A 21,677-nucleotide genomic window follows, 5' to 3' on the forward strand; every position below is an offset into this window, starting at 1 on the left:
TGCAGGAATACTGCCAGTGAGGGATGCAATGCAACTACTGAGTTTTTTACATCTCTGTGGGTCTATAGATAGGAGAAGAATTTTGCAAAATGCGTATCTCAGTCTTTATAGAGGTGTTCTGTCACCTGTTGAGATTATTTTAACTTGTACTTTGTATTTGATAGAATAATACGCCACCAAATCACAACATTAGTCAGATATGACAACTGTATTGCCCAGCTAATCCCGCTGAGAGAACTGGGAGCAGAAGGTGTGATAGAGATGTACTGAGTCACAGCTTCACACTACAGACTCTGCTATCTCTCTTCAGCTCTTCTCCACAGGAGAATTAAGCAAAACAGGCACTTTACTCGTGGAAAAGGTATAGTTCATTAACCACATTAATTTGAATCTTTTCTGCCTTAAAGGCTGCTTGGATAAAGAACATTTAAAGCTATGTCAGTCTATAGCAAACCAAAAGTACAAACCATAAGACCAAATTAAAACACACAAATAATACAAAATCTTGGAAAACCCAATAATATAACAATTAGAACCTATAATTATTAAAAGATTTTTAATACAATATTGTGTGAAAGGCTTATTACATTGATTAACTGCCCTTTGGTTTAGCATCTATAAAACCTGTTATTCTACCAGCATATAGAAGGATTGGAGAGATTCTGAACTTTGTTGCTGCAAAGCAGCCTGGTATCATTCAGGGTAAATTAGAAAAACAAAATAAGCAATGGTGCAAACCAAAAATATTGATATGCTCTGTCATAAAATCATTAGTAAAAATGTTATTTCTTGGTTCTCAGGTAATTTACACTAAAATGGTTGACATACAGAAGGCTAGTACATAAAAAAACCACACAACATTCTTTCTAGGTCCATTTAGGCAACTATTTCTACTGCAGATATTCCCTGCAACTTTGTAATGCAAAAGACACAAGAATACACTTATCTGAACCATATGATAATTTCCTCTTCAGTGAAATTCTTGTCCTCTTGAATATTAACTAGTGCATTTTCCTATATTTTTTATTTCCATAAGTCAGTACTCTGAAGCAGAATTTTATGAGCAGTCCTTTACTGACTGAATCATTTTTCTCTGAAAATCTGTTCAATGAAGGCAAAATATTTACTGAATAACTGGTGAACCCAAGCAATTTCAGTACTTTTAAGATGTTGCTTTTTACATGACCTATAACAATTCCATTTTAAATACAGCTGTTTTCTGGAAGCCTGAGGAATGTATTTAATTTTTCATAGCTTTTCCTCTTTTGCCTTTTTTATTGTAAGAAAAACCAGCAGTGCGTAGGCCATTCTACCAGATTTTGAACAAAATGAATACATTCGTTTTTTGTTGTTTTGGTAACACTTTCAATCTATTGGGGTATTTGGTTAATTTTTTTGTTTGTTTTTTATTGCTGCTGTTTGATTTTTTTGTGTTGGCTTTTGTTTGTAGAAATTGAACATCAACATTAAATCTCTGTTGTGGTACTTAGCAACATTTCTTTTTGCTTCGCAATTATAATTTGGCTTAGCTACTGAAGAATAAAATACAATTATAAATACACTCAACTTGTAACTACATGTAAATAGTCTTTTAAACATTTCTGCTATATTTTCAGACTCACTTCATCACATCACAACTCTAATTACAGCCCAACTTTCTGTTCTTCTATCTGAATGTGAGGAAAAAAATTTTTACTGAGCTATGAGTCTTCATGATAGAATTAAATTTATAGTTACTCTCAGTAACAATGATGATTAACATAATTTCTGTTCATATTGCATTATTAAAAACAATTATCTCAATGACAAGTACCACGATGAGAGTTTTTACTTCAATAATAGCATAGAATGTATGTATTCTTATGTATTCCCTTATGTATTCTCCCACTATAGAGATGGCAGTATTGTGGAAACGCCTGAATTAAAGACTCACAAGTGCATCAGTAAGGGAAATATTCATACAGTTGCATCCCTATGTCAGGACTGAAAAGAAGGAAAAATCCCAACCCCTATCTAGTCTAGGTTTATTAGTTCTACAATAATCTTCGGAAAGAAATGAAAAGCCATTAGATGTAATTTCCCTGTCAGCAATCCAGGTTGACAGTCCATTAGTGCAGAATGCTGCTGATTGTGAACCTATGAAAGCTAAAACAGTCTTGAAAACTCAGTGTGGCATGTCAGGTTTTCCTCGTGAAATATTTTAACAAACAAATCAATTGTACTAGCAGTGCACAATTTATGTCATTGTGTAGCTGCACTCATCCTGAAGGGCCCCAAGAGTAAAAATAGTGGACCAAATTTTCAGAGGAGCTGAGACTGAAGAGTTCTCCCTGTCCTCCTGTTTAAGATGGGTAACAAACCATGTCTTCACTTTTTTTGTTTATGATTTCTGGAAACTGCTGGAAGTTTTTAGGACACATGGCCTGAAATGCCAGTAATTAAAAAATCTGGCTGCTGCCACAGGGTGGTAGACGGGGTATGAAAAGAATTAGATGTAGAACTAATCAGTGTAGGACAAATAAAAATATTTTATTTTCCTTATTGTAGCTGATAACCAAAACAAATTTAGCAAATAGCAGAATCTATTTGCTACCAAACAGAAAGGAAAAGGAGGTGAGTCAGAAGAAGCCCTTTGATTAGAAGTACCAGCTTGAAGAAAGAAAGTAACAGTCTTCCTGTGAAAAGATATAAGCCTTCTTTCTGATGAAACTCAGAAAGAAGTATCCAAAGGCATAACAGTGTTCCCAAAAAAGTGAAGTTTCTGGAGTAGGACAGATAACATCTGGAGATTCAAAGAAGACAACTGCTTACTCGGTCAAATTGACACCATCTGACTACCTTTGGTCATGCAATTGTCCTTCTGACCTATTTTTTGCTCTGGAAGTCTCTTACTGGTCTCTTACTTATTTAGCTTTCTATGCAGTATGTTGGCGACCAAGAAACACTGTATAGACCCTAGACCAACTTTAATTGCAACATAAAACTAATAAACTTCTGCATTTAGATGTCAGCCATGGAGCTTAGCCAGAAACAGATGAAACAAACAGAGAACTTTTCTTTGCTGTGCATGGTGCCTGGGCATAAGGAAAATAAAATATTTTTATTGTTTTACATTCATTAGTTCTACATCTCCTGTTCTATAAATTTATTAGTTTGCACTTTTGTAAGTATAAATATTTTATACTAATTCACAGAAGAAGCAGTATATTTTTTTTTACTAGGCTTTCCATATCCAATCCCCATTAATCTGAATAATGTACCTAGGTCACTTACACAGCTTCAGAATAAATTAATTTTTCATGGTTACATGAAGATTTAAAACACATGGGTGCATTTTTTCAGCAGTAAATTTCTTCAGCTGTGAGCCATCAGCAAGTAATAAATGATTATTCAGGAAAAGCTACTAGTTCTGGTAGGAGGAGCACTGTCAAGTGTCAAAGCATTCACATTTTGAAAGCTTCAATTAAGATAATTTGTGGAATCTATTGTTAGAGGGATAAAGTTTGTAAGTTTTCCTGCTGCTAAGAACTCCAGGTGTCACCTCCAGCATTTCCTTTATCCAACAGATACAATTACCTTTCAAATACCTGGGGTTAATTTTTCTTTAGAACTGCCACTAATTATAAATAATTGAAAACACCTCTGCTACAGAACTGTTAAAAGTTACACATTTACTCTATGCTGATCTTGGAGAAGAATTCAAACAAAATATAAAACAGGTATTAACCCCAAAATATATGTTGAATGATGCTGTATTTAATATATTCAAGAGTCATGCTATCCTCCCCCTCAAAAAACAAACAAACAAACAAACAAACAATCAATGAAGATGTGGCCAGATTTAAAGCAATTCTAGTTTTACTTCTTAACAGCCCCAAAACTCAGTTTGTTCCCTCAAAGGTAATTAAAAGGGAAATTCTCAACTATTTGACTCAATAGAAGTATTTGAAAATACTTCTGCCCCCATGTGTAGGCAGAAGCTTTTTCTATTGCTAGAGGAAACCAGGAAAGAAAAGGTAAATCAGGCCTCCTGTGGCTGCGCTTCACAGTCCACAGAGATTAAGACGATGGCATTAATATGGCAGGCTGTGATGGCTGGCAGCTGGGAGGCTAAAACACCAATCCTAGGGACACTTGCATCGGATGGATGGCAGTCTACAGCAATGGAGTGTCACAATAGGGCTGGGAATGGGGCCAGAGATCCCTCAGCCAATCTTCAACTGCAATGGGTATGTGCTGTTTCCAGTTTATTACAAGTTCCTGAGCTGAGCTGTAACTCACATTTGGAGTATTTAACTGATTTTAGAATGGCATATTTTAAATCTACTCTTGCGTCCACAAAAACTGTACAACTATCAACAAACCAAACCTTTTCCTAAATACCTGTGAAAAACTAAAGGATATTTCTACAAAAATACTCTCCATATCCGATGCAGGGACCACTTGGTACTATCAGAGGATGTTTGTCTGCTGGAAAGATTGTAAAGGCTTCTTGTTTAGAGAATAAAATAAATTTTGAAAATTAACCTTTCAAATCTACTACTTTTTAATTAAACATAGAGCAACATGGGTTTATTTGTTTCTTTTTAACATCATAGACTTTTCTGTTACAAAAAGGTGTTTTTTTTTCAACTCAAGCAAGCTCAAACTCTTTCTCGAAGTGGACTAGCATAATGCCTCTGTGGGAGGCCATGAGCATTAGAAACTCTTACATCTCTAAGGGAGAAGCTAAAACTTCTCACAAAGCTTCTGTAAATGCCTGTTTCAGGCAATAATACCAATGCCACCTTTCGTTTCAGTACTTTATGTCTACACGTGTGCTATCACGCCTCTGTTTGTGTTTCACATCCAAGAGCTGATTTTTATTTTCTTCACTCATGACATTTCAGATTGAACAAACCTCATGACTTTCAAAGTGACCCTTTTATCACAACAGCTCTGCTGTCAATACAGCTGCACACTGGCATTCAGGGCAAGAGCACAGACTGATTTAAACTTTAAATACCAAAATATCTTTGATACACCTCGGGGCACAGCAATGATTTCCTCTAAGTTTTGTTTAATTTATAATGTCAATTTAACATGCTGAATATACTATTATCATGTTTCTATTTTTTTCAGCTGTGCTAGGGAAGACTTTGCTCACATTCCATAAGCCATGACAGATATTATAAAACTCCACTACAGGATAAAGCTCTAAAAAAAGAGACAAACGTAAGTGGAACATTTTTCTGGAATGGCCTGGTTTGTTAAGGTTTTTGAGATGTGTCTGAAAATACAATTGCTATAAAAAACAACAATCAAAAAATGAAGATCTTGCTACCATAAAATTACTTTTTTTTTCAAATTCCATCTGAGTGTGAATTTTATTGATTTCCCTTTCCTACGATCAGAGTGTGGCTGGAAACACGCCACTGATCAGATTTTGTCAACCCTAAATAGAAACCTATTTTAAAAGTAGAAATCAAGACAAAATCACACAGACTCAAGTTTAATCACACGTAATTCAGCCTTAGCCATGCCCCACTGAACTCAGCAGGAATTCTACAGGATTTGAGACCAGAATAACTATGTCTAAGATGTTACATGGCATAAGACAGAAAAGTCAGAATGCCTGAAACCACTTAACCAGACTCTCCTGCTTTCTTCTTACTCTAGTGCCACTGATGTAAAAATAGCAGCTAGTGATAGAAATGAAGTCAGATGCTGATCTGCTTTATGCAATGACCATCTAGAAAATCTCTCTGGCCTCCTGCACATCTTTGTAGACACCGTGAGTTTTCAGATGATGGAAACAGAGTAAGACTTTATACAGAGGATCAAGCATCTCACTTACAGATAAATGAAGAACACAGGACTTGAAGAATAAAGGAATCTAGGATCAGATTAGGTCATGTGGTTCAAACCCAATCCTCAGCTGTTTCAGACAGTATTTAATTTATAAAATATGTTTGTTTCAAGTCTCATTTTGCTGTTTCCATTGAGGAGCTCATACAGAACTTGTCTCCTCTAACAGCTAGGAGTTTTCTTCCAATTTCCATTCTAAATTTATTCATGGCCAGCTAGCATTTAAGTTTGGGTCTTTGTTGTTATTTTTGTAGCAATATTTGCCTTCAGATTATTCTCCCTTCTCAGTGTTGTTTTCCTTTTTGCCCATGTACTTAGAAACAGAAATAATATTTTCAGCCTTTTCTTTTAGACACTATGAAGTTACTCTGTATCTTTTCATATAAAAATCTATTTTCTTCACCTTCATGGTAACCCTTCTTTGCAGCTTTTCTGTGCTAACAATTGCATGAACAGTTTTGTGCTCCAACATTCAGCTTTAAGTCATCATCTCAAAAATGGTGACATGATACATGGCAACGCAATGAGCATTTTTCAGTTACAATACAGAGAGACAATGCATGACAATATGATGGATTAGGTCTCTGAGAAAACGTGCAAGAATGTGTACAGTGTTAATATAAAAAGAAAAATCTTTCAAATTACTTAGATAAAATATAAATAGCTATAAGGAAGACTTCCATGTGATACTTAGAGGTGTTATTCTTATATTCTCCCTTTGCCTACTGGCATTTTCAGACACCCTTAAATTCTTATCCTGTTCTGAGTTTCCAAGCCTCTTTTCCTCTCCAACTCATACAGATACATATGTGCCATTACTAGAAATGGGCAAAATGTGAAACACTTAAGTCAGATTTCAACAAAATCACTAATCTCAAACTCAAAGTGCCACCAAAATAACACAAATTTCCAGCACAAAGGTGGCTTGAGGTACCATGATCAGACAATGGATATAAAAGCATATCCTCAGATTTCTGGAATTTCCCTGAGTGTTACTGCTTATTGTAATAAAAGCTGATTTTTTTTCCTTCCAGAGGACTCCAAGAAACTCTTGGGGAATGTTTGATGAAAGAAGAAACATTGCTGGACACCTTACTGTGCACACATGTGGGTGACCCCCCTCCCAGCTACAGTGGTTGAAGAGCTGGCAACACACTTGTGCTACACAAACATTTTTTACAGATCTTACTGCCACAATAGGGTTGGGTGTTATTTCTGCTTATTTCCAATGATAAAATAAGTCCAGTGGTCTAGTTCACCATGTTTTCAGGGCCAGAAAATTTGAAAATATTTGAAAGCAACAGTACTTATTCAATTTCTGAAATAAACTGTTAAAATAAAATTACTTCAAAGCAAGGTATTTTATTGAAACAATCCAACTCCTCCCATCTTTCTATTTAGTTAAAGACAGTCATCATACCTAGCCTCCCTCACCCTGGTTTCCTTCCCTTCGCCACAGAAGTGCCTTGTCCATTTATCAAAACTCCATAGAAAGGTGTACACTTAAACAGCATTTGCTTCTAAGAAAGAAATATCAATAAATCTCTTCATACAAAGATAATGCATGGAAATGCTTTATGCCAAGTTTTCAAGTTTTCAAGGCCTTGACTGTGTTTTTATTATGCTTGCTTCACTAGGAAGGTTATCTAGAAGTCCATGCCAACGTTGCTGTAATCCCCAGTTAGTCAGTTGATGGGGTTGTTTTCTCCACATGTTCCACCATCTGGCACATCTTGACACATGGCAGAAAAACCATTCTCTGGTTCAGAGAACGAACATTCAATTGTTTTATACAAATTGGAAAAAACATCTAAAACAAGGACTGCAAGCCCCTCACCTCAAAATGCCTAACAGACTCATTGACAGGTGGGGTCACATCCCTGCAGGCAAATCAGGAACTGGATTGCGCACATTCTTGGTCAGAGAGGAGGGTTCATTTGTTTTTGTTTATTTGTTTGGTTTAAAATATTTGGCTGGGAGATAAAAGGGGCCAATCTGCAGCAGCTTTTGTAAAACTACAATGCACATTTTTCAATTCTCCCAGAAAAATTAAAAATCACTTTTTGGCACAGCAACTGTTGCAAAGGCACAGTGGGTGAATGGGGAATTCAAGATAACAACTGAAAATAAGCAGAACCTTCTCTCTTTTTTCTGTTTAAGTCAGTATATAGAGTGGCTTTCCAGAAGGAGATCGATTCTGCAGGCACAGTTTAACATGACAGTGTTCAGTGTCCACAGAGAGACAGCCACGCAAATTGAACTGAGAAATTGGCGATAAATTTTAGGTTTTCCTTTTTCCTTAAATATTATCTAAGGCAAAGTTAAATAAGGAAGACATTTCACATGTACCTAAGCCTGTCTATCACTATCCAAATTTCCAAGGTGCTGCATATTGTTACCCACTCAGTAAGAGCATTACAAATCAGTGCATTTGCTCATGATGCCTAACCTGAACAACACATATACTCTTTGGAGATACGGAAAATGTTCTCTTACTATTTTTCTTTTATTTGTTTTCTCTATTTTTTTTTTTTTTTTTTTGCTTTTTGTTTGTTGTATCCTTAGGAGCTAGAAACAACCCCCTCAGTTCTTTCTATTTACTCTTTGCTGGATGACAATTCTTCAGCTGAAACATATCCTATATTTATTTCAGGTCAACTGTGAGACCAAGAAAAAACATTTCCATGACGCTTCTGCCATTTTACGGAAAGGAAAACTGAAAATTATTTAATAACCTGTTCCCATAGTCAAAAGTAATATTGGAAAGCAGTATATTTCTCTGAAAACCAATATCTTCACTTGTATATAATTAACGAAATAGGCACAATAAAGTGACTATCTGACCAGCATGGCTTCCTAATCTGTAAAACAATAAGCAATTTTGAAGAGTATTTTTCTGTCAGATCACAGATTGATTATCTTGAACATAGGGGTCCCTTTAATTTTTAGAAAGTGAAAGCTTTATTATGTTTGTCTTTTGATAAAAATGATGGAGTACTGAGCCACATACATGCCTGAACATACCTGTTGCTAACATTACTGTTTCAGTCCTCAAACATATCTGCAAGCTGAAAAGCTGAGTTCAGAAAAGTGAAGCAAATAAATCCTCTCCACAGTTTATAGTAACAGCTGACCCTAGCTTTAAAGGAGCAGATGGGAGTCATTTGTATGCTATCAGAAAGTGGAAGACCACACAACATGTAAGCTACGGAGAAGGTATTAGATCTTCTAACAAGAGAGAAAATATTGTACTTTTAAAAGCAATTTTATGCTCTAGAAAGTTAGAGCAGTATTTTTATAAACTCAGTTCCTCGTGTTATTTACTATCTTCAGATGAGATAATTCTTCCAAGCACCAATAACTCAATGAACACAAACTAAATTCATCCTCGCTTAAGTTCTGTACCTATGTAATTACAAACCATGTGTTTTTACTCTGAAGAACATTGAAATGCTCTGAGTAAATACAGGTGGAATCAAGATACTGAGCATTAGTCACACCATGACAATAGTACCTGTTTAACCAATACAAACAAATGGCAAAACTTCTACAAAAAGCTAAATATATATAAAATATGCAGATTTATAACAAAGAAAATGCCTTAATTCTCCAAGGCAAAAACCCTTTTACTGACCAGAAAGGTGGGAAAGTTATTCCTGAACTTGAATCTTGTCTCATTAGAGTACCAGCGTGCTACAAAAGAATACTAGATATTGAAGTGTGAAATTTTCCTGCTAAAGGGGTGTCATAAAATATCACTGAGAAAGTGGCAATAAGAAATAGCTATTCAGTCTAGAAAAATCTGGGGTGACAAAGTCTACAAGATCACAAGAAAATTGGAGAGGGGGAAAAGGGATAAGTTTCTCTGTTTCTGCAAGACCCAGAGGGCATCACACAAAGAACAGCAAAGGACATGAGCATGAGAGGTGATCAATATGTAATTTTCTTTGTCAAAGAATGCTGAAATTTTGCAGTTTCAGACAGAGAATTAACAAATCCATGGAAGACTATGAAAATGTTAGAAGCTATGACTCAGGAAGACCCTAAACTGAAAAAGATGTGCTCTGGTTCTGGAAAAGTGTCTCACCTACTTGCCCTGTTTCTGTTTTACTCTAAACACTTTCCTAGAGCCACTGCACTGGAAAAAAGCAGAAGTACAAACTACTCAGTTTTGATCTTTGTGTAGTAATTAAAGACTCAATGTCCTTGGTAGCTTGCTTGACTGCCTGTAAGCAAAAAGCTTTTCCTTATAGCCTCGCTGAATCTTTCCCATTTCAACACGTGCATTGTGGCCTTCAAACATCTCACCATGCAGCAACAGGAGACTGACTTCAGCGTTGCAACACCCTTCCCATAGGTACTGGCACTGCTCTTAGGTTGCCAAAGCTGTCTCTTGTCCAGGTTGAACAAGTCCAGTTCACCCAGTCCCTTCTCACAGGGGTCCTGACACTGCTTTTGTTACTCTTCAATGGACTTGCCACAGGCTACTGATGCCTTTCCTGTCTTGGATGGGGGGGTCAAAACTTGACACAGTAATTGCACTCAGATATTGAAGTTACATCTTGTGATACAAAAAGCAGTGGATGGAAAGTGGACGTCTCATTTTTGGTAATATTTTCTTTGTTCAGAAAAAAAAAAAAATATGCTCTCTTCTCATTCAACCATCTTTAAACACGGCTAATACTGGAAGTTGCCCAGCTAAGAGGTAGTAAAGTAGTTCAGATCTCCTAGGGCCCACTAAAGAGAACAGAGAATTTAAATCTGAAGATAAACCTGGCTTTTAAATCTGACTTTAAAATCTGCTGAAATAGTAAAGGGAAAGAAATTAAATGAAGAAAACCAGAATCCATGTTGAAGAACGGTGTGGTGAAGGAGTAACATAGAGGGTTAATCTTCATATGCTTAAAATACAACCTGTAAGAACATCTGCAAATCTGCAAGTTCTAGGTGGAATGTATCTCTAATATGGAAAAAAACTACAATTTGTTTCAAACTCTAATTTGTAGTTTTTAAAAACAACCCAAAACTAGATGTTGCAAGTAGGTGCACTTAAACTGTCTGAACTGCTTAAAACACTAGAAGGGAAGTTTTCAAGAAGTTTCAATTCAACATTTGACATTTTTATGGTATTCAAAATTCAAGAACAGTTCTATTTCACAGAATTCTTAAAAAAAATCCCAACCTCGGTCTACAAAACATGTCAGTGGATGTAGCTGAAACTGAGATATGTAAGAAGAACAAAGGGATGGCAATATTTTTTTCAGTATTTTAGCAGTATTTTGCACAGAAATTAGTGACAAACACTTTTCCCAAAAACAAGGGGAAAAGGAACATCTTGGTCTTCTCCCCATTTTTCCTCTAAAGTAGCATATTTTTTCCTGAGCTTTCCAAAAGAGGATCCACAGAATGACAACAATGTTTCATTAGAGTCACATTAAACATCAGCAACTCTTTCTTCCCCCAAATAAACCACAATCAATCAATTAAACCACTCCAGTGGTGAAAATGTATAAACATTTGATTAATGTTTAATGTCAAACTCTTTACAAAGAAAAAGAGGCAATAAATAGTGCATGAAAAAAGCTCCGAGAACTCAAGGGAACAGAAGTCTTACTTTCTGGTTTACTGCTGAGCAACTGTGAAAAAAATCCTAAAAAGCAGCTGACTTTTCCCCTTTTTGTAGAGGACAACTTGTAAGAGAATCTTTGAAAATTTAAGCACTGTTTTGACATCTTAGTTTGTATGTCAGTTGAACTTGGATTACATTTTTCTTTATCTATCTGCAAATAATTTTCGCTAACATTTCATTATTTGATAAGTTCAGAATTCAATTCTCTTTAAGTATCTGAAGGCTAGAGCAATATTATTTAGATAAATACTACACTCAGACAAGTATTTGCATCTCTATTAAAATATGTTTTCCAAAGATGTGATTCAATTAGAATCCCAGGATAAATTAGGCTGGAAGAGACTTCTGGAGTTCAGCTGGTCTTAGCAGGGGCAATTTCTCATGAGCTTGTGCAGCTGAGTTTTGAACAGCTCCAAGGACAGACATTTCATGGCCTTCTTGAGTGAAGTCTTCCAGTGCTTTATATTGTCATGTCCTGGGTCTGGCCAAGACAGAGTTAATGTCTGTAGTAGGCAGGAGTGGCATGGCCAGGACTCAGAGGTTATTCTATACCACCTGATGTCCTTTTCCAGTGACAGGGGAAGGGCATGGCAGTGGGAGTGGTTGGGTATTGTCAGGGGATTTCCATGTGAATTGTTTGCCTCTCTCTTGCACCCTCTGTCATTGGTATTGTTGCTGTTATTATTAGTTTTCTTACCTCATTGCTGTTTCCAGTAAATTATTCTTATCTTAACCCATAATCTTTACCTTTTATGCCTCCAGTTCTCCTCTCCATCCTGCAGGGGAAGGGGAGGGGAAGGAGGGAGTGAGCAAGTGATGTATGGTTTGGAGTGATTTCAGTGGGAACACTAAATTGGAGAACACCATTCCAAAACCACGACATCTCAGTATAATTTTTTTTCTCCTCTATCCAGTCAGAGAAGGCCTTGCTGAGACTTGACTGTTGCTCTTGTCTTTTTATTCTACATTTCTGAGGAAGGTCTGGCTTTATCAATTTTTTATACCATAAACATTTTCTTTGTTAAATAAAATTAAATACAAAAATTACAACCTGTGAGTACCAGATTGTCTATAAAGTTCTACTCATCTCTAAGCAATCAAAGTTGAGCTGAGAAAGTAATTCTGATAAACACACTATAACCTACAGAAGCAGTCATCTCAGGGCATCAGCTCTGAAATGCATACAATCTCTAGAGAACTGACAGGACATCTACCTTTTCTATCATATTCCTAAAGAGAATATGTGTAAACCCTCTCACCTGGGGCTTCTTTGTCTTTGGAAAGGAAGAGAACAAAGGAACCACACACACAGCTGTTCCCTTCCTCCCTCTCCACCAGTTCCCCATTTGAATTCCACCAACACTGAGGTGTTAACACAACAATTTTTACATAAAACACAGCTTCCAGTCTGTAGATCTTGAAAAATCACAGTGATCCTACAACAATAGTCAAGGTTTTAATTTTTTAGGCCCTAATTCTCAATTATGCTGACACCTAAATGAGAACACATGTGTATAGGGTTTTTTTGTCAAGAATATTCCTATCACTTTGTGTTTCTATCTTTTATTGACTTAGACCCCTTGTGGTATTCAGATAAGGGTAAAGTGAAGTTCCACACAAATGATTTGTTGACATAATGCCAGTGAAAAAATATCTGTGCTTTGATGTGCAAAGAAACATGAAAAAATATATAAAGACGTACCTGGTCCAATGCAGAATGATGCAATGATTGCAAGGATGCAAAATATACTGAGGTAAGGAAGCCAATGCACAGTGTTCTGGGCAGATAAAAGACATTCATGTTAAGCATATTGTATGTATCACAAATATTTACAAAAATAGTTTTTAAAAAAACACAGATAATGTTTTCCATTATTCTTTATCTATTTCAGAATTTAGTCTAGGGTCACTTAGAAAGTCACAGTATTTCTGTAGGACCTTACTAGATGACTTGTATTAAAAATCTTGGTCTCTGTGGAATCCCTGTAGAGAAACACTAGACAAGCTCATGCAACACAGAAGTCAGAACTCTAAAAATTTGCAACTTCTTGTGCTAAAGTTCAAGCCAATCTGGAAAAGAGGTTTTCTTTCCAATGAACAGATTAAGCACCTCCATCCTCCTCAAGTATTTCAGTCATTTTTAGAAAGAGCAACTATGATGGCCCATAGAGCTTCAAAGTTCACCAGTCAAAGCCTGGGCTGAAGACTAGACATGACAGGCTGCCAGTCGGTGTGAGAGCTGAATCTGAACCCTACCCCTGGGGGAGCCACAGCCCAGGGATTTTTCAACCATAATCTTGCTTTGCAGACAAGGAGAGCCATGTGTGCAAACAGTAGGTAGAGGTAAAATCAGAACAAACTATAAATGCTTCTTTAAGGGAACTGTAAATGGTATCACTTATTTTCCTCCCAAGGCAGTCTTTCTTCTACTTCTAAGCAGATTTTTCTGTATTCAGACCTCTAAGTGATAGGAACCTGAAACATGATGAGTAATTTCTATGGAGTTAGAACACTTTTCTTAATCACGTATGCCTGATTCTAATACCATTAAGATGGGAAAAAACCATGGATGCCCATTTCCTTCTTTCTCTGACAGGTGGGGTTTGTTCCCCAGTAAAGTGGTTAAGATACATGTTACTGTACTATCAGAAAATATCACCTAGAATGGCACTGTAAAAATATGCTTGTTAAAATATTTTATTAAGAATTAATTATAAAATAAATGATTAAAAATTTATTTAAAATATTTTTTTTCAGTAAAGACCCTCATTTTGTGATGTGGTTTTTCTTCCAGTCTGAGTTATTCCTTTAGTTCTGTTGAAAACATGGTCTCCTAGGCATTAACATTAACCAAAAGGCTTGTAAATCTATCACAATTACACAATCTGGAGTTCTTGTTTAGGAAGAAATCCAAGGTCTCTGAGAAAGAGAAGGTGCAAATACAGAGTAGACAAATTCCTCTGGCATCAAGCCTATTTGTATCCTGGTCTTTTGTTCAAAGCAAATCTCTAATACTTAACAGATTGAGACACTTTGGGTGAAAGGATGTAAAACTGAAAGCCATTCAGGCTTCATGGATTTACAATAGCTGAAGGTCCTCACACATCAAACTAGATTTCAAAAGATCTAGAAGAGAATTTTTCACTCAGCATACAAGATTTGCAATAGCATCTCTCTTCTGAAGGAGAGCTGTTTTACGGCCGTCCTGATTGCAGTATGTGAAATAAAGCTTTATTGTGCTGTACACACAGGTAAGTCAAACAAGACTTTGTAATGTTGTGGTGTACACCTGCCAGTCACACTGACTTAATGACTCTCTTCAAACAAGAAAGGAGATTTGAAAGTCAGATTAATGGCACCACACGGGTATCAATAACAGCAGGAAAGCAACTTGATGAAAGACCACCCAAACCCATGCCATTGCAGATGCCAGTTTTACTTCTCAAAAGTCCTCAGGAAGAGAAACAAACTGCATCGTTATGTAAATGGAAGCCAATAAAGGAAAAAATACTCATGGGTAGAATTTAAACTGGCTTAATAATCCTCCTCTGATCGTTTGAAACAGCTGGGGAATTGAGTGCTGATAAGATCTGAGAACTTATAATAAATAGTCATAGAATCATTTGGATTGGAAGGGACCTTTCAAGCTCACCTAGTGCCAAACCCACTGCAATGAGCAGGGACATTGTCAAATAGATCAGGTTGTTCAGAGCCCCATCTAACCTGACCTTGAATGTCTCCAGGGATGGGGCATCAGTCACCTCTCTGGACAACCTGTTCCATCATTTGACGCTCTCTCATTGTAAAACACTTCTTCCTTATAACTAATCTAAATTGGCCTTGTTTTAGTTTAAAATCATTACCCTTTGTGCTATCACAACAGGCCCTGATAAAAAGTCTATCCTCCTCTTTCTTCTAAGTGCAAATGTTCCCCAAAGGCTAAATCTTTATATTGCCTATACAAATATCAGACAAGTAACTTGAAGAAATAGCAAACATGAAATTTTTTCACTACTGGAGAAAAAAAATCCAAACCTAAAATAGTGATGATATATAAAGTAAGAAAGAAATCTCAGAGAGAGTGAATCACAAAGATAAACTCATGGAATGTGTAAAAACTATTAACTCAACTATGGGTAAAATTGTCTTCGTAATACTTCATGATATGCATAAATCTCTGAGTTAAGGAGACAGAATGTGAGAAAGCCCCTCTTGCTTTTAGTGCAAAAGCTGCTATGACTAATGATAGCACTTTGAAGTCAAGAGACTCATAAATTAGCAAAAGAGACCGTTCAATCCTTATGCCAAACTTATTAAAAGAATTCACTTATGTAGGAATGTCGAGGCCAACCAGTATCAAGCATATTTAAAACGGGCCAAAGAGAGAGTAAAAATATATAGTGACTGAAGTGTTACCTGTAAAGTCAGGGAGACAGTAAGTACGGAGAAGAAGACAACCATCAACCCAAAACCTCCAATGAGAAGAGGCCTGCGCCCAAGTCGTTCAATAACCAAGCCCTGGAAAACAAAAGGTGGCATTTGACTTTCTTGATAAAGCACTGAAGAACTTGGACCATGTGATATGTTCTCCCAGTAAACGTGAAGATTAAAAATAAAACCATGAGAGTTGATTTTACACTATTTATAAGCTATGACATGTTCATAATTGTGCTCACAGTTATGTTTACACAATTTAGCCTCTTTGAAAACACAAGTCAGCATGGTATCCTTATTTGAGATCATTGAAAAGACAAGGAAACCATCAAAGCAGTAGTTGGTATTTGTGTTATGCCCGAATTTCCTACTACAGAACAAATATAACCATATAGGTAGAAAAATGTGCAACGGGTAAATTCACGTTTAACACCATTAGCATAGATTTCAAAGTTGTTGCTACATTTACTATTTTGAGCAACAATTTAATAATAAAACAAGTGATGTACCTTAATATGATGATAACTAAATGAAGTTTGATTTTTTTTTACGAGGCATAAATAATTGTAGATTGATTGAATGGCTTACAAATTTGCACCAAATTTCTGTAATAACATTCTTACAATATGTAATTTTTAAATGTCAGTGTTGAAGCAAACTATAGTCTCTTGCTTTTGTATTTTGACTGCTTCATAATTTCAATATCTCTCTGAATTTAAGCTTAAACATTTAAAATTTAAGTCTTAAAGCTTTTTAGCATAGATTAAATTTTGATTAAACTAAAATTTATTTTAAATTTCTTTTTTTGTCCAAACACAGAAGAAACATTTAGTCATGATTTTAGATAAATAGTGTAATTAGAATATCCAGACAAAAGAAATCCACCCAGAAAAAACTTTGCTCAGACAAGTGATTGTAACACTGATACTTGTGCATTCATGTTCATTTTAAATTTCTATTTAACATTTGAATATAAGTCACAAAATCTGAATAGAGAAGAACACAATGAAGAATTGCTTGAAAACCTGTAGCATAAAACTGTCTTTGCCAGTCTGACTCATTAAAATAGGCTAATACATATTTTAGGTCATAATGGATGATGTAGTTTTTATGCTGATAATTACTAAAATTACAATTACAGTTGGTTTTCTTATGAGAAAAATAAAACAATTTTACAAAGCCCAAAATGTACCATTTCAAATAAGGTAGAGTCAGACTCACATGACTGTTTGTCATATGATTATTTATGTCATATTATGTCATATGTAGGCTGAAATCCATCTTTCACATATCCTTTGAGCAAAAGATAAAATGAGCAACTAAAATGAAACCTGGACTAACACCCTTAATTCTGGGAGACAGGACACACCATTCCCCTGTGAGCGTTGAGATGAAATGTGTTAGAGGAAAGTACAAAGTCGCCCAGAGACTTGCCTCGAGTGGCAAGAACTTCTTCAGTGTGGGGTTGACCAGCAGACCTTAGGACAGGCTTCACATGTGTTCACCTTGTACCCTGAGCTGAACTTCCACACCAGAGATGTGCACTGTGACACTGCAGAACACTGAAAGCAGCTCTGTGGCAAGATTTCTTTGTTTCTTTGTATGATGAAATATACTCACTTGGAAAGTTTCCACAGCTTCCATAATAGAATTATGGAGTTTCAAAAAGACGTGCACTGATGTTAATAAGATTTCACATTGTGCTCACGAGGACCAAATGTTTTACAATTGCAACTGCTTCACTGTTGAAACCTTTACAAGATGGTAAGTAGTTTCCGTTACGATGAATGAATCCATCTTGCCGACGGATTTTAACTTCCTAAGAACTCTCGAGACGCAAGTATTTATCACCTCATTTCCTTCACCTGCTATGACTGGCTGTCACTGGAACATATTTCTTCCTGTTCTGACCCCAGTAAGAGCCACCGAGTTTCAACGGAAATGTCTTGCATCACACATACATTTAACTAAAAGACATCTTTTATGGATCTGAGGGATGAATGGGTCTGTAAGACAGAGACTTCTGCCACAGATGTTGCACATGTAATTTGGTATGAATTACATATTCAGCAATAAATGCTGCACATTTGACATACTGGGCAATTTCTCTTATTTTTTTCAATGTTGGGTTGGTGGTCATGATTAAACAGTTTCAGTGTTACCCAGCTGGTGGGTTTTATGCTAAAATAGGGTAAGGGACGATGCTTTTCTTAGAGGCAAAAAGGGTTGTAGATGGCTCTCGTACAAAACGTGGTGAAGATCTGATACATAGTTTTCAGTTGTAAAGCTCAAAGCAAATCAAATTCCAGTAAGGGAGAACAGCTTGGACAAATCCTTCAAAAAAACATGTGCATGCAGTTATGTCTACCTACACTGTGGACATATTTGTGTAAAACTAGGTGGGTTGGTGAGGCACTCCCCGTTTTAATTGAGACCAGCCAAGCACAGATACAGTTACAGCAGATCTGTGGGTTCTATATCCTTTTTACAGAACATAACAGTAGTTTCTAATATATTTGAATTCTGTTTTACTCAGAGATAATTTGGGAAGAAATAAAGCAAACGCATGTGTGAGCAAGTCCATGACATTCTGTTTCCTGAGCTATTGCCAGGTTTCCCAAGCATTCATCAATGCTATCTGTTTAATACAGAACCATTCAGGAACTTGGATGCTTCAGCTTCTGGGCACTCCCTGCAGTTTCTGACCCAAACAATTTATAATTGCTGTTGTTTGTTACACTTCTGGTCATTTATGGAATGGACCAACTTCCTTCACAGGAAAAATAATCAGGAATTTTGTCCTTACTCACTGGACACTATGTTGTCTCAGAATTGCTGGGAATCCTATAATCATTTCCACTTTGAGGATTCAGCAACACTTGAAAAGTAAGGTCTAACACATCTTCCACAACAGCAAGTTTCCCTGGTGAAAAAAATGCTGGTTTTGAGGTTATAAACAGACAGCAATTTAATTTTTTAGTTATGATTATACTAATCCAAAACTTGTTAACTTGCAAAACCCACTAAGATGCTTCTGACTCATAAGAAGTGGAAGATGATTCACCAGTTCTCAAGTATTTATAGTTTTGAATGCTCCACTGCTATGCATTGGTAACTGTTACCTATTGAAGACCTATAACAAGTCAAAATATACTATACAGTAGAGTAAATGAAATAACAAGAAATTCAGTATGTGCTCTAGTACAGACAAAAGAAGAACCTTACAACTGTTTTCAGTGATAGCACACTGAGTTATGTGCCAAATTGTGTAGGCTGATACTTGTTTATGTGTGATCATAAACATGCCTTTGCAGAACCCTATACCCAGTCATGATAATTAACATAGCTGAAATTACTGAAAATGTGTAAAAAAATATTGTAACAAAAATTCTCTCAGCACAAATGTTTGGTGGTAATAAGGCAACTCATATGCAAACTACGTTAACATTTCACACAACTTACTTTTGTCTGGCAGGAAACACTTGTGAATAAAGTTAAAGAAGCAAATGTCAACCTTTTCACTTGAGTCAGCTGCAGATACCAAGGCTGACATAATGAAAGCAGAGTGCATTAAAAAAAGATCAGACGAGCTTGTCTGGATAAAATGAATGTCTAGGCAAGTTTTACAGCCCAAATAGGAGGTCATTGAATACTGTTCCCTACTTATATCCTGGCCCTAGATTATACTAAGAAAACTCTGTCAGATTTTCTTGATGTGAAGCTCTGTGAAGAAGTTTGCTCTGTATGTTAATGTCAACAGTAGCCACACTTTCTTTTTGATGTATTTTGGATAAAGGTCTGAGTTAGACTGTATGACTGGTTTCAGACTTAACGTGGCAAGCTAATACTCTTAATTCCATTTTAACTATCAGGATGAAAAAGTATAATCTCATTTATGTAACTTTATGACACAATGTGTAGTATCTTGCATCCAGGAAAAGGAGCAGAACAGTAGACTGAGCATTATAAATTGAGGGGTTTTGCTTTGTATTTTGATGTATGTCCATCAGTCTACTCTATGAATTATACATTTTAAAACAAAGAAAAGGGTTATTGTATTTTAGTACCTAAACTGGAATTTACAGGCCTAGCATCAAGTTTGACCACATAAGCAAAAGCCTTAAATAAATTGCTGCATTTGCCTGTATCTGTGTTAAAGCCGTGACAGGATAAGATCCTACACACCTTCTGTAGCTGCCAGGCTGGAGATTACTCTCAGCAAAGGGTAGAATTGATTGCTAAGTTTCCAAGCTCAGTTTGAAGTATTTTGCAGTAAGGCATCCTTAATCAGCTTCAGTTGGAAGGGAAATTTTCTATTCACTAAAGATGCTCTCCATAGTCAATGCCTGCCAGACCAGCATGACTGAGACAGGAACTCATCTAGCCAGATGCTTTTGCCTCAGCAGTGCTTGGCAACAGCCCCTAGGGTAACAAAAAAGCACCTCATTTCCTTGTTCCTATGATGTCCCTTCAGTAAACTGTAGATATTTCTGAATCAAAACTCCTTCTGTTGATGATTTAGCTGTTAAAAGCACTAAGTTTTGCCTTATGTCATGTTCATGCTATAGAAGCTAGACTAGATCCCAACCTTGATCTATGACAGCTTATTGTGGCTGGTGCTTTATTTTCTAATGATGGTATTTGAATGCCCTGATGAAGATATCTTGAACAGATTGATACAAACATTACTCAAAACCAATGTTTTTTAATCCTCAGCAGCAGGAGATGTCTTTAAGAGTTTCAATTTCTGAACGTATCCTGCAAAAGGATTTGTACTACATAAACTCAGTCTTTAACCATGTACACCTTGGGTGTTAGGAGTGGCATTGTAAGGTAGACCTTCATAATGAGACTTTTTCTCCTGGAAGGCACTACATGGTTACTTCAACACATGCAATTCTTGTCTATTCATAAGTCCACATGTATTAAAACAATTGAAAAAGAATCACGTCTTTGTCTAAAAGCAATTCCATTGATCACTTGTGGATAAATGCAGTGTGCATTAACACAGTCACACTCTGCAGTCCATCCTGCAGTGAAAATGTGCCTGTATGCCTCTGTCCATCAACAAATACCATGATCTGAGATGCTGGTTGGCCAATCTTTCTTTTCTACTGCTGACTCTATCCAGGCTATTACAGGCCAAGATATAACTTTCAAATTCTGGTAATCCTTGAGCAACAGCTTGTCCGAGTGAGGGGAGAAAGAGGGAGGAATGCCATGTTCTTGCACTCTTCTCTACTTACATCCTATTGGGGCTTATGGGCAGGTGAAGGCTGATTCTGACCTAGTGTGAACAGTCTCACATGGGACTGCCTTAAAAATCCTAAAAATCAGATTATAGCACAACTCCCTAAGAACTCTTGAGATGTAAGTATTTGCCACCCCATTTTTTTCACTTGATATGACTGGCTTTCACTGATACATATTTCTTCCTGTTCTGACCCCAGTAGAGCCACAGAGTTTCAATGGAGATATCTTACATTGTCCTTTGGAAACCATGGAGGAAATGTGTTGGGGATGAGAATACCTATGGAAGTATCTGGAGTACCCTTGTTTTAAGATGAGCCATGGTCCAAGCAGGGAATCCCTCCCATGTTAAGATCTATTAACATCAGAAGAAACACAGACCAAGTCTAAGAGCTCTTTCTCATGAGATCCTGAAGCAGAATAAAATCATCTCACCTAAGAAGGTTGGCTTCCTTGACTCGCGTGATACTGCAAAGGATTTCCTGTATTCTTTTATGGTCTAGTACTGAAATGTATT

At 36.5% G+C, this 21,677-nt stretch overlaps 1 protein-coding gene across 3 annotated transcripts in view; it reads right to left on the bottom strand.

The window, feature by feature from the left end:
* SLC2A9 (solute carrier family 2 member 9) overlaps positions 1-21,677 on the bottom strand; it is an 82,592-nt gene that overhangs the window by 16,185 nt on the left and 44,730 nt on the right. For all 3 annotated transcript variants that reach the window (XM_032686644.1, XM_032686642.1, XM_032686643.1), the window contains exons 9-10: positions 15,893-15,994; positions 13,179-13,254 (exon numbers count right to left, since the gene is read on the bottom strand). In XM_032686644.1, the coding sequence (XP_032542535.1) occupies positions 13,179-13,254; positions 15,893-15,994 (178 nt within the window). The remainder of the gene's footprint in view (positions 1-13,178; positions 13,255-15,892; positions 15,995-21,677) is intronic.

Source organism: Chiroxiphia lanceolata, chromosome 4 (genome assembly GCF_009829145.1).
Source record: "Chiroxiphia lanceolata isolate bChiLan1 chromosome 4, bChiLan1.pri, whole genome shotgun sequence".
Classification (NCBI taxonomy): Eukaryota; Metazoa; Chordata; class Aves; order Passeriformes; family Pipridae; genus Chiroxiphia; species Chiroxiphia lanceolata.